Source organism: Globicephala melas, chromosome 21 (assembly GCF_963455315.2).
Source record: "Globicephala melas chromosome 21, mGloMel1.2, whole genome shotgun sequence".
NCBI lineage: Eukaryota > Metazoa > Chordata > Mammalia > Artiodactyla > Delphinidae > Globicephala > Globicephala melas.
Genome location: NC_083334.1, coordinates 21,524,183 through 21,536,929, shown reverse-complemented (window position 1 = coordinate 21,536,929; position 12,747 = coordinate 21,524,183). Strand labels below are relative to the sequence as shown.

The 12,747-nt window shown below is 44.2% G+C and overlaps 1 protein-coding gene across 4 annotated transcripts in view; it reads left to right on the top strand.

Moving 5' to 3' along the window:
* LOC132594400 (low-density lipoprotein receptor-related protein 2-like) overlaps window positions 1-12,747 on the top strand; it is a 38,062-nt gene that overhangs the window by 22,065 nt on the left and 3,250 nt on the right. For 3 of the 4 annotated variants that reach the window (XM_060291621.1, XM_060291619.1, XM_060291620.1), the window contains exons 18-30: window positions 809-1,044; window positions 1,936-2,065; window positions 2,304-2,485; window positions 3,317-3,503; window positions 4,070-4,288; window positions 4,671-4,854; window positions 5,895-6,096; window positions 6,185-6,349; window positions 6,526-6,726; window positions 7,566-8,115; window positions 8,529-8,654; window positions 9,749-9,859; window positions 11,236-11,472. In XM_060291621.1, coding sequence (XP_060147604.1) covers window positions 809-1,044; window positions 1,936-2,065; window positions 2,304-2,485; window positions 3,317-3,503; window positions 4,070-4,288; window positions 4,671-4,854; window positions 5,895-6,096; window positions 6,185-6,349; window positions 6,526-6,726; window positions 7,566-8,115; window positions 8,529-8,654; window positions 9,749-9,859; window positions 11,236-11,472 — 2,730 coding nt within the window. Of the gene's footprint in view, window positions 1-808; window positions 1,045-1,935; window positions 2,066-2,303; window positions 2,486-3,316; window positions 3,504-4,069; window positions 4,289-4,670; window positions 4,855-5,894; window positions 6,097-6,184; window positions 6,350-6,525; window positions 6,727-7,565; window positions 8,116-8,528; window positions 8,659-9,748; window positions 9,860-11,235; window positions 11,473-12,747 lie in introns of all 4 variants that reach the window. The other variant, XM_060291622.1, reaches the window with a different exon arrangement.

Sequence of the window (12,747 nt, the reverse complement as noted above, 5' to 3'; positions counted from 1 at the left end):
TCTCACTGGGCGAAAAGCTACCTCCTTGAAGATTTTGAGTTTGGTCCTGGGTCTTCTCGTGGGATGGACCACCTCATTGTAGATGTCATTGCTTTCCCCTCATTTTTATGGGATGCACATCTTTACCTTTATTCTTCCGAAAGACATGCTTCAAAGACCTTAATCATGTTGTGGGATTAGGGTAGAAGAGGGAATTTGGAGAACTGAAGTGAAAAGAAGAGGAGGCCGGGTAAGGCACCATGATGGATTTGGATGTGAAGGTGGCTGAGTGGGTAACCAGAGGATGTGACTGCACTTGGGCTTTAGGAGAACATCAGGAGGCAAGAGGTATAAGAAGGAAGGAGGGAGGAACCCAAGCTATAATTTACTTTTCAATTCATATGTATAGTTTTGCCTAGGGCCTGACTCTTTTTCTTGAATCAAGCCAATGAACTTCTGTCTGGAGGAACTGAGTCCAAGAACATAAGTTGTAGGGTCTGTTGGGTATTATGGGAGAATCTCTTTTTTCATGCGTGACATTAGGGTTTCAGAGGGGAATCCCACTACCCTGCCTATCCCAGCATCCTTCTACAGTCCTCCCATCCCTGTCCCTCAGCCCTCGTTCTCCAGGACAAAGAGGATTTTCTGGGCTAGCTTAGTAAGTCTTTTCTGCCCTAACACTCTAGTTGAACCACCTTCCTGCCCTAATACCTGCTGGGGCTTAGTTCCCAAGGTGACAGCAGAAGACTGGGAGTCTTCAAGTCATTTTGTTTGCCATCAAATTGCTTCTCCATCTGGCTGAGTTCTTACCTAGAGCTTTGTTTTTCAGTTCAGGAAAAATGCAGTGCATCTGAATTTAAATGTGAGAATGGCCAATGTATATCTTCTTCCCTGCGTTGCGATGGGAACCGGGACTGCCTGGACCACTCAGATGAAGAGGGCTGTTCTGCCTGGCCCCTGCCATGCCCGTCAGGGGAGGTGAAGTGCCCGAGGAGTGGAGAGTGTGTGTTGGCAGACTGGATATGTGACCACGACTTAGACTGCAAAGATGGAACTGATGAGAAGGTAGCCCAGTCTCTTTCAGAAAAACACAGTAGACTTCTAATTGTAACAGTAACACATGCTTCCTCATAGAAGACTTGGGAAAACGCAAGAACAGAGAAGTCTCCCACAATTCCTGCCCAGAAAGCCACTCATAACTACATCGAAGTGTCCAGAGTGTTAAGATCCTCTTGTTGAAAGTCAAACCTGTAAGAGGTCTTTATGGGAGGTTTGCAAGTGTTAGGTCTTGATGGTCGTGGCTTAAATGTCGTGCTTAGAGAGATGCTTTGAAGCTCCACCTAACAGTCATCAAGACGTACAACGATGCTCCTGCATCGTATGCAGTGCAGCCTGGGTTTGAACCTACTGCTTGCATTTGACCTTAAGAAAGCACTTATACCCTGATGCTCTATTTCCTCATCAGTAAACTGAGTAGTGTCTGAGGGGCTGAGACTGTACCTCAAGGTGCTGGGGTATAGCAGATGCACAGGTCTGAGATATCCTTCCCTCCTGTACCAGACATCCTGCACCAGATCTGAGAATCCAAGTCAGATTAGGTGCAAAATGCTGGAGTGTGCGTTAGAAATGGTGCGAATTCTAGAGAAGAGTTTCTAGAGCAGACATTTTTTGCTTATGCTTCTTAAATGAAATTAAGACTTCCTGGATGCTCAGTTTGCAAAACAAGAGATCTCCTTCCACTTTCCCACCCACGTTGGTATCACCTACGGTTCCTTGCCTAAACTCCAGCTGCGGAAGGAGTTTCTTATAATCCACGTCGCCCGACTTTTCCGGCTCTGGTCTCGTTGCAGAAGGGATTTGAGGGCTCTTTTGTAACCCAGGCTTCCTCGTCCTCTGAGGACCCTTCTGGGCTCTGAATGCAGGTGGTGTTGACCGAGTCGCTTGCTGTCTCCTCAGGACTGCGACCCCGAGGAGCTTCGCTGTGGCTCGAGGCAGTGGCCCTGTGCCAGTGGAGACCAGTGCGTGCCTGAGCCCTGGCGCTGTGATGGGCAGAGTGACTGCAGGGACGGCAGTGATGAGGCCGGATGTAAGTGCAGGGGGAGAAGGCAGATGGCTTCAAAGGGGCGCCTGCCGCTTGCTGTGTCTCGGCATGGGAACCCAGCTCAGCGAGCAAATGCTGCAGGACCTGAAATCCATCCCTTTGCCAGGATGGAGGCATCCTGATTGTATGCACAGGAGAGGGCCTTGCTGTGGGAGGGATGTTTGGCGGGGAGCGGGATCCGGGGGGTGGTTTGACTATAAAGGCAGAAAGTCATCCTCTCCAGGCCCCCCGGAGAACTGCGGGAGTTCCGAGTTCCAGTGCCGCTCTTCTGCCTGCCTGGACCTCAGCCTGGTGTGTGATGGGAAGGAGGACTGTGCCGATGGCTCCGATGAAGGCGAGCAGTGCTCGTCCGCGTGCAGCCAGAGACAGTGTTTCCACACCTGCTACCCATCTCCACGTGGGCCTGTGAGTTGCTTCAGTTCCTGTGCTCTGGCAGCTAGAGACTTGGTGTAGGGAAAGGGGCGCTGTCCTCATTCAGGGTGTCTGCTCCCTTTGCGCTGAGTCTTACACGGCAGAGCCGTGCTGACCCGTCCACCCACGTCCCTGTGCTTGAGCCTTTCTGCTGAGTCCTGTCTAGCTCCTTTCCTATCTCATGCCTTCTGGAACCCTACTACCCGGCTCCAGAAACTCTCCTATGGGGGTCCTTCCCACGCCATCTATGAGCACCGGGTGACATTTAGGGTGAAGCAACAAGTTTTGGGGGGATTGTCCCAAGAGCCAAGCAACTCCCCACCATGTTGCAGCTCAGGAAACTGAGTACACACCCATGTGGAAGTCCTTTCCGTGTGGGCATTTGGAATATGACTTGCCCTTCAGTGGAGGACTGTCCGTGTTCTGGTCTGGCATTATTGAGTGGCTAGACACGGTGAACTTGATTCTGACGGGCAAGTGGAAGAAAACTGTGCTGATGTCTGGTCCTGGTAACATCTCTATTGGCAGAAAACCAGTTCAGTGAAGTCTACGAGTCTCCTCACTTACGGATTCTGCTGGGGTCTGGGCGTCCTGGGCTGAACTGGGCATCTTTGCTAACTTGGGGCCCCTGGTGGTGGCAGGGGTGTGGAGTGTGCGGCAGGAGATGGAGAGAGTGACTGCATTCGAGATGAAGTCGGTTCCAGGAACAGTTTGAGTTGCTGACATCGATTGTATCGCCGTGTGCTTTTTATATCAAGGCTGAGGTCCTTTTATCAATATTGTACTTGTCTTCAGAAAGTCTTCATGTTTTCCAACCTCTCTCAGGTATGTGCTTGTGAGCGAGGCTTTGATCTGAAAAGCGGTGGCCGAATCTGCGAGGATGTGGATGAATGCCAGAGACTGGGTGGTCAGCCTTGCAGTCAGACCTGTATCAACACCAAGGGCTCCTATAGCTGCACCTGTCATCCTGGCTACTCGCTGGAGCCTGATGGCCATACCTGTAAAGCAACAGGTAAACTGGAGCTGGGAGTATCTCCTAAGCTGTGGGTCGAGAGTTTGGAGGTCCTAAATCGTCCAGGAAAACCAATGCACATCTCTCTTTCTTAGGTCGTAAGTGCTCCTGCCTGCTTTGTCTGTCTTCAGAACAAGACTTGCACAATCCCAAAGCTCCCTTTTTATACCTCATATTTCAGACTGAATTCAAGTCTGAAAGTATCTACCAATAAGGCATTATTATAAGAAAACCATAACTTGAACCTCTGTAGGCATGGATCAGCCTTACCAGCAGTTAGAATAAATAGCCAAAGCCCTGAAAAGCACTTCTTTCCTACCCAACTACCCCCAAATATTTAGTTGTAAATGTGGTTTTCAATTTAAGCTAATTATGCCTTATTCTGAGTATCTTCAAACCATGGGTATTAGCTTAACCATTACATGAAGGAAAGAACTACTTAGATGCCAGCTAGATGGTTTCACAGCCTTGGCAATGAGAAGGCAAAAACTACTTTGTCCTCTGATTCCTTAGCAGTGCTGGGTTCACTGTTCAAACTCCTTAAGAAAGCAGTTCTTTTTTGACAGGTACTGAACCGATCCTGCTTGTGGCAATTCAGTTTAAGCTACTCCTCTATGGACTGCGGAGCTTAAAAGAAGATATTCTGGCAACTATAGACAAGAACCTGATTATTTTCTCTATTGACTATGACTTAGTGGATCAGAAAGTCTTCTGGACCGATACCAGTGCAGAAAGTATTAGATGGATAAGCATGGACACAAAGAAGAAAGGGACTGTGGTGAAAGGTATGTCCCCTTATAGAGACTCTCACCTTGCCCTTACTAAATACATGAAAAATAAGATGAGTGGCCATGAACTTTCTAAACATTGGTTTATACCCCCTTAACAAAAAGGGATCAAGCCTTGCTAGTTGCTTAGAAATGAGAAGAATGCGTCTCAATAGATATGGAGTCCAAAGATAAGTCAGTGATCATTACTCGTAATGGTCATCTTCCTCTACAAATAGTACTTTGGGAATGTTTAAATGAAGACTCCTCTGATGGAGATGCATATACCAGTTGGAAAATGAATTAACATGGCATGCAAGTCTGATGCCTGTGAGCTTCAAGCTTGGAAAAACCTATAATTTAACCTAAGTACACATGTTGAATGGTTTCCTTTCTTCAGGAATAAAGTCAGACTATATAGCGGTTGACTGGATTGGGAGGAATCTCTACTGGACAGATGGGACAGCTGGTCAGATTTTGGCAATTCAGTTGACTGCTGTTTGGAGAGGAAAATCTGAGTACACGATCGTCCTGGACGATGACTTGAACCAACCACGGTCTTTGGCTTTAGATCCCCTAAATGGGTGAGTCCAGATGTCACAATGCCTAGTCAAGTCTGTTAAGTTTGTTGTTCTTCTTTAGTTCTACTTTGGTTGTGTTCCCTCAACATAGAACGAGTGAATAGAAACCTTATCTGACTTTATTTTAGATCTTATGACGATGTGAGTCAACCATACATAGTCGTTTTGAAAGCTCCTGGGAAAAGTCCTTTATTTCAGGAAAGTGAGATGTAGGTGTGCTCACTTGGTGGCCCATCTATACTTTCTTTTGCTAAAATAAACAAATATACCTCAGAGTGGAAAATTATTATGGCTTTAAAATGGCAGGAGGAGGGAGAATGAAACTAAGGATTGTGTTCAATTTACAGTAATGTGATTGGTGGTGGTGATGGGGGCAGAGTAATTGGGTGTGTGGGTGGAGCCTGGGCTCTTTTGTCTAGAGCCCTTCCCTCTGCAAGGGCCAGGAACTTGTAGACAGCATTTCCAGCTTGTCTGAGCTAAGCCCTGATTGGGATGGCCACGTGTATCAAATGTAAAAACAGGACAGAGCAAAACTCGGGATCCAGAGGTGACCCAGATCAGTTACCTTCCCTCTGCTTTTCTCACCTTTTCAATACCTCCAACCAGGAATCTGGTAACATAGTTCTCAGGAAATTGGCAGGAGCTTCCTGATGCAGCTAATGACTTGTGGCCAAGAATGAGTTCTGAGGCACACATCTGCACGTGGAACCAGCCTACTCGCTAGCCCAGAAAAGATTGGCAGGTTCCCAAAAGATTGGCTAGCCCAGAAAAGATTGACATTTTCCAGGCTAGGGACTAATATATTTCTTAGACTTTTTGTACAGCTGTCATTATAGATATTTTATCCCTAAATGATAAATAAACAATCACCATAAAATTTCAAGGAAAACGTTTTACTATCTTACAAATTATGCTTAAGGCACAGACCAAGTTTAATTTTGAGGGAAATAAGTAATTAGGCTGTAAGTCAGTGTTTTAAGGAATGAGCGGATGTTATTTCCCATGAGGTAATGCTTTATCTCAAGGCTGACTTATCCACATAGGTTAATGTACTGGTCTGAAATTGGAGGAGAACCTCAAATAGAACAAGCTGGAATGGATGGGAGCAGCAGAAAAATACTCCTCAATCAAGGTCTTGGCCGGCCAACTAGCATAGCTCTCGACAAGTTGAGCTGGAAGATATTCTGGTCTGATGACAAATTTCACTGCATTGGCTCTGTCAATCTAGACGGTACTGGTATTAGCGTAAGTGTTCTTTTGGTATTAGGCTTGTGTGAGATGTCATGTACCTTGTGTAAAACTCACCCTGGGAACCTCACCATCACCATTTTAGATGTTGCAGCTAACACAAATCAAGAGCCCCTTTTTGGTTGCTGTGTTTGAAGATGAAGTCTTCTGGTCTGAAATGAAGACGAGAACAGTACAGCGCATGAAAAAGACGACGGGCAAGAACAGGGCTGTCCTCATCAAGCGTTTGGAGCAGCCTTACGGACTTAAGGTCTATAGTTTACGTTGCAAAATATCCCCGATCCTCCCTGGAAAGGCTATATGTATGAGCTGCCCAAGGACAAACTGTAGTGACATCCATCTATAATGACTAAAAGGCAAGATTGAGCCACTTGCCATTTTGAAGGATTCAGCAATGCAGAGTGACATCTAGCTGTTTTCTTCCAGATAATGCACGAAGTGCTACAGCCCAGGTCTTCGAATCCTTGTCTGGACACTGGATGTTCTCACTTGTGCCTTCTGAGCCCGCAATCCAAGGGAAGCTGTCGTTGCCCAGTTGGACTCCTGCTTGCAGATGATGGCATCAACTGTGTTCCACTCAAGGAGTCTGCGTTTCTGTTCCTTGGGTTGCCCACAGTTATCATGCAGGTACTGTCCTATCCTGTCACATGTCTGTGCTTGGGCCTCAGTCTGTTTCAGACATTGAGTAACTTGAATTCTCTTGAATTCAAGAGAATTCCCCTTGGAATATTCTTCAAATGCAATTTAAATTTGAATAGTCACTGTGTGCTGGGAGCTATGATGACCAAAACAAGGTAGCTATGAAATGAAGACCACTTCTACTCAAATTCCTTAAGAAATGCTTAGTACCTCAGAACACAAAGAGGTTAGGAATCTGACAGTGTGTTTAACTCGGTTGAGTTGTCCAAGCACCTAGCTGATGATGTAGAGTAATTCCAAATACAAGCAACTCAGCTGGGTTCTAGCCTAGGGGGCAAGTACATTTTGTGAGGGAACTTTTCTTAAATCATAGGAGGATAAAAGGTACTAACAAGCAATTCACCCCTACCTTCTACCATCCGGAGGACTTGTCGACTTTGGCATTTTAAAATGACAAAACATATTTCGACTTCAGTTTCAGTAAGATCTTAGAAGTGGAACCTCATTTACAGAGGAGGGTCTTTAACATACGAGTGCATCAAATCCACACGTTGCACCCCGTAACTCACGCAGTGCTATACGTCAATTTTATCTCAATAAAAATTTTAAAAATTAAGGGGAGGGCCTTTCACAGAGGAGTAAATCTTCAAAGCACATGGATTCAAGGAATTTTAAGTGCTTGAAGCTCCAGGAAGGGAGAGAAATACGATCTGCTTTTAGACGATAGACTATATGAAAATCTGAATTGAAGTATCTTAACAGCAAGATCAAGATGAAGAATTAAATTAAACTCAACTGGTACCATCCACTTAATTTTTTTCCCATAGATTTATCTGAAAAATCTAGAAGCTTCAGGAGGACAAGCAACCTTGCCAGAACATAGGCTTCTTCCCTTTACCAACGTGAACCAGCTTGCATCAATGGACTACCTTGTCCAGGAGAAGGTACTCTACCTGTCTGAGATGAATAAGGGTGATATCTGGCTACTGAGGCTCAAAGAATCTGGAAAGCTCTCTTGGAGGAAAATCGTATCTGTGGAGGGCACAGTGATTGACCTTGCTGTGGACTGGTTGAGTGGACACATATACTGGATTGACAGTGAGAATCCTTACATCAACGTAGCTTCCTCCAAAGGCCAGTATGCCACGGTCTTGCTCAGTGAAAGTCTTTACCGCCCAACCTCTGTCGTGCTCCACCCGCCGAGTGCAGTCATGTGCTTTGTGGACCTGGGTCCCCAGGATGATGGTAGGCGTGGCTCCAGCATTGAATGTGCCTCCATGGATGGCAGCAAGAGGAAGGTGCTCTGGCAGAAACCCCAGGTCCCTGTGGGCCTGACCTTTTCTGATGCAGGGACCCGATTGTACTGGGCTGATCCTGGTAAGCAGTTATCTTCTACACCCTAAATCTGAGTGTGAGGGACCCTGCCAGAGAAATAGAGATTTCTGCTTTCTGGTCTTCAGCTATAACTTCAAATAGCTTTTAGGTCTGAGTTTACATTTTCTGCACCACCTTCTAAACGAATACAATCATTCCCCATCCTGAGCAGCATATGGTAGCCCAGAGAGTCTTGCCGTTGCCTTTTGGCGAAGGAATGAAATCAAGAACTTAACAAATATGCATGAGCAAATCTTTGTGTATTACTGTTAGAGTAGAATAAATAAGAACTGGTCTTCAAAAAATGCATGGCAGACAGTGATCTCCTGGAGGGGAGGCAGGACAAGACATAAAGAGCTACAGGATGGAGTACAGCTGTTTGGGCTCCGAGAAATTAACTGAACCTCTCCTTCTAGGGAGAGGACTCATAGAAAGTATTCAACAGGATGGCTCTAGATACAGACTAGACCGCAGAGGAATTCAGGGCCTTAACCTCTTCACGTATGGCCAAGGCATGATGTTCTGGAGCACAGTGGATGATGGTAGGTCTTAACTCTACAACTGATTGTCTTTGTGAGCTGAATTAACTAGTGGGTATCTAAAGCGAAGCTGCTACTGCTTAGCACCGAGCTTTGGCAGTGCCTTTCTTTTGGAAGAATAGCTAAGCAACTTCCCTCATTTAACATGTATATGTTAATAGTGATTCTGTGATTTAGAGGAGCTTTTACTTATTTGGTTATTCTTTGTATATGAATATGCTTAATCCTGTTCTGCCTGAGATTTCTGGCTGTGATATGAGGCTCTTGGCTTTGGAGGACACCAGGGTATGGTACAGACAGAACTGGGTCAGGAATTGGAAACAGGTGGTAAAACTGCTTTGTCAGTTAGTAGCTGTAACACCTTACCTATAACATGAAGGAAGTGTACCTGTCACAGCTGACTAAGTACACATGAAAGTACTAGATGAACTGTAGAGCATTCTATACTTGCAAGGTATTTCTAGTATTCAAACAGATTGTCTAAACCACAGTACTCTAGTATATTATTTCCGACTAGTCTAGATTCGGTAAAACTGGAAAATGCTGCTTAAAGTAAATCTGTCTCTTTATATTTCCCAATGTTGGTCCATTGACCAGTTGGGCTGGTCTCATGAAAATTGCAAAAATAAGTTGTCAGATCCTACCCCAAAGATGCTAAATTATTAGGTATGTGGTGAGACCTTTGCCATTTATTTTAAGATCCCCTGGTGACTCTTGTTGCAGACAAGCCATTTTCAGAAATACTGTTCTGGAGCAATGTTTAAAATCATTATCCATCAATTGCACGAGCTGCATTTAGGTGTCTCGTATCCTAATTTTCTGTCTTTATATTTGGATGTATGTCAATGTGCTGGATGTAACTTCCACCAGACTTTATTCTCAGCAAAGCCATAGAACTGTTTTTTACTGATCTTGAAGTTTCTTCCCAGAAACAAGATTTAGAAAAATGCATGTCTCTTCTTAAAGCTCTTGTTATTCACCTGGAATTTTTGCAGATGAGTGACAGTTTTCATACTGAGCAATGGTCTTTGCCTAGGAAATGGTCATAAGATAAAATATCACTTCTGTTAATGATTGTTCACTGGCTTTTGTTTCAGCCCAAATCAATAAAGTTTGGTACAGCAAAGCAGAACTTTCAGAAAACCAGTGGTTCCAAGTAGACCAGAAGATTGTGGATTTAAAAGTTTATAGTAAACTTAGCCAACAGGGTAAGCAACCTTGCAGTGATTATAACAACACTGAAGTCTACTGAATTTCCCCATGAAGGGATTGTTCCATCCTGCAATATCTCCTTGGAATATCTTTGTGTTTCCCATTAAAATACTTCTCTGGCACATTCCTGTAGATCTGCATAACTCTCTTATCTTTATGCATTATGTATGGTCTGGTTCTGGTATATAGCTAGTCCTGTTATGGAGCTAGTAGACACAATGGTGGTAAGGATGTTGGGCTGGGGTTTGGTATACTTGGGTTCTATTTTAAGTTCTCTTACTGTAGACTGAATTACAGCTGTGATATAATCGAAATCCCCTTTAATTCTAAAGTGAAACTGGTCTTCATTCTACTCATTGTCACTTGTATCTACTTGTGATGTTAACTTTGAAATATCAACTCCGGGTGCTCAGATGTGTTTCTCCACCTTTCTTATAGACACAGATGCCTAACTGAGTGTTTGAGGAGGGTGCTGGGCTTAACATAGTAATAGATGAAATCTGCTCCTAGTTGAGATAAACACCAACAATAATTGGTGTTAAACAGTTAACCATACCTATCACTGCCATATATGATGGGTGTGTTAGTCTTAAGGGAGTGTGCTTCTCCACTGGTTGGTTTTTGAAAGCTAAACTTTATAAACCGGTACGAGTCATGCTTAAACTCCTCGAGTCTTGGCTTTGTGGGGAGAACCTTTTTAGAATTCTTCAGTGTAAGAAAGAGGCATCCAAGTGATGATGATCTATTACTTACTTCTGAGAACCAGAAGGAGGGTCCCTGTCACCTCTGAAGTACATTTTATCTTCAATATATCCATAATCTATTCCAGAATTCCTGGAATATGTCAAGAGGTAAAACCACTAGAAGTCAAGGCTTGAGATAGAAGCCTTAGATATAAATGGCTGACTTAATCAGATTCCTGTCCCCCACCCTCCAACCCCCACCCCTAGCAACCACCAATCTGTTCTCTGTATCTATGACTCTTAGAGGGATGAGAGAGACCACAGCCTCCATGTTCTCATCTAAAGAGAGCTTTATTTCTAAGGCCCTTCTAGTTCCAATGTTGGCTACATGGTGCAAAGGGAAAAGAGAACTTATAGTGGATCTTGGATGGGCCAGAGTTCACCTCAATTTTTCTTAAGCTGGCCCTTTGTCTGAACTCCTGGCCTTCTAAAACCATCCTTATCCATGAAGAAGAATCACCAGTCACTTGGTACTTAGTTGGCTAAAACGAATTAAATTGAAAAGCTATCTACTCTGGGAAAAAACATCTGGGTCCTTTAACTCTGATAGTCTATTTGTAAAAGTTGGCAGAAGACCCTTCTGAAATAGTCTAAATCAATATTTTTTTTGGGGGGGTGGGGATCCACAGGTAGTAACCGTTGCTCAAAAGACAATGGAGGATGCAGCCATATCTGTTTACCAAACCCGGAAGGACAGACTTGTAAATGTCCCAGTGGGTACTACTTGGCTGACATAAAGAAATGTATTGAAGCTGTCCGATGCTCTGCGCCGTCACAATCCTGTAAGGATGGTCAGAAATGCATTTCTGTGGCGCAGGTTTGTGATGGTCGTGCTGACTGTCTGGATGGATCTGATGAAATGGACTGTGAGTAACTCCTACCCAGGACCCACCATTGGTCACCACGGTGATTTACCTTTAGTAACATCTAATTCCACAGTGTCACTCAAGATTTTATCCTTTCAACTGTTACTTCCTTCTCACTGTGTACTCTTGATACTGAACAATATGAAACTTCTAACTGTGGGCAATTGGATATAGATTATGTGGACTCTTTGTGAAAAGCTTATGTCCCCGCTGATTTGATTTTAGAGTAGGGTGTATGAGAGTGTGCTCCACAGGGCTCAACAGTGTATTCTGTCTGAAAGAGCACTCATCTAACCCAGATCTGATTTCAGTCCATGGAAACTGATCACAATAGTGAGCATCGCCTAGGGGGGTAAGCAGTTGGGCAAACTATTTGACTTGTCTTGGTTCCCCCTTTTTAATGTGGAAATAGCACTTTCTATCTCATAGAGTTGTTAAGGGATCCAAGAGAATGTGTAGAAAGCTGTCATATTAGTATATAACACCGTCATGTTAGTACTTAAATGCTAGCCTCAGATGGTTGTTACAGAAATATTGTTCCAAATCGTGCCTTCATGGGAAGGTGTCACCGTGGCCATTCAACTGAGTGACCATAATACCTAATTCTGCTGGAACCACCAGCTATAGCTACATTGATATCAAAGTCCCCTTCACTGTAGAGTCAAAGAGACAGTGGGCTTGGTACCAAAACTGGTCATAACCAGTAAAGGAAGAGATTTGGAAAAGGAGCCTTACAGTGAAGAGTTCTCCTTGACTTCTCAACTTAAATTCTTGTTTCCCTACAACCTGACTAACTGGAAGACCACTTATTACCTCTAAACATTTCATCTTAAATAGGAAAGATAAGCGATTTTGATTCCCAGAGTTGATTCTATTTTTTAGCAAATAAGGGTGGTTTTGTTGAAAGTCCTGTGTTGGCAGTGACTCAAGGATGGGGGTAAATGAGTGAGAAATTTATCACCTTTACCCTTTAGGTTAGGTTAGGTTTCTGATTTAAAACGAAACCAGAAACCTAACCTAACCTAGCCTTCTCTTGCTCTTCCATTCTTGATGACCCGGGCCCAAGTATTGACACTGCTGCTTAATGATTTCACCCTGACTTTTACATAAAGCTTTTTTGGGGGAAATGGCTCTGGGTGTATAAAATTAGGCTGACTTCCTCTGGATGTACCCTGCCATCAAGGACCCTAAATGCCCAGGAGTGGAGATCCTCCTGTGATGCCAGCTTAGGGCAGAGGCAAGAAGTAGTTTTTTTTGCTAATTCTGCTGTTTTCA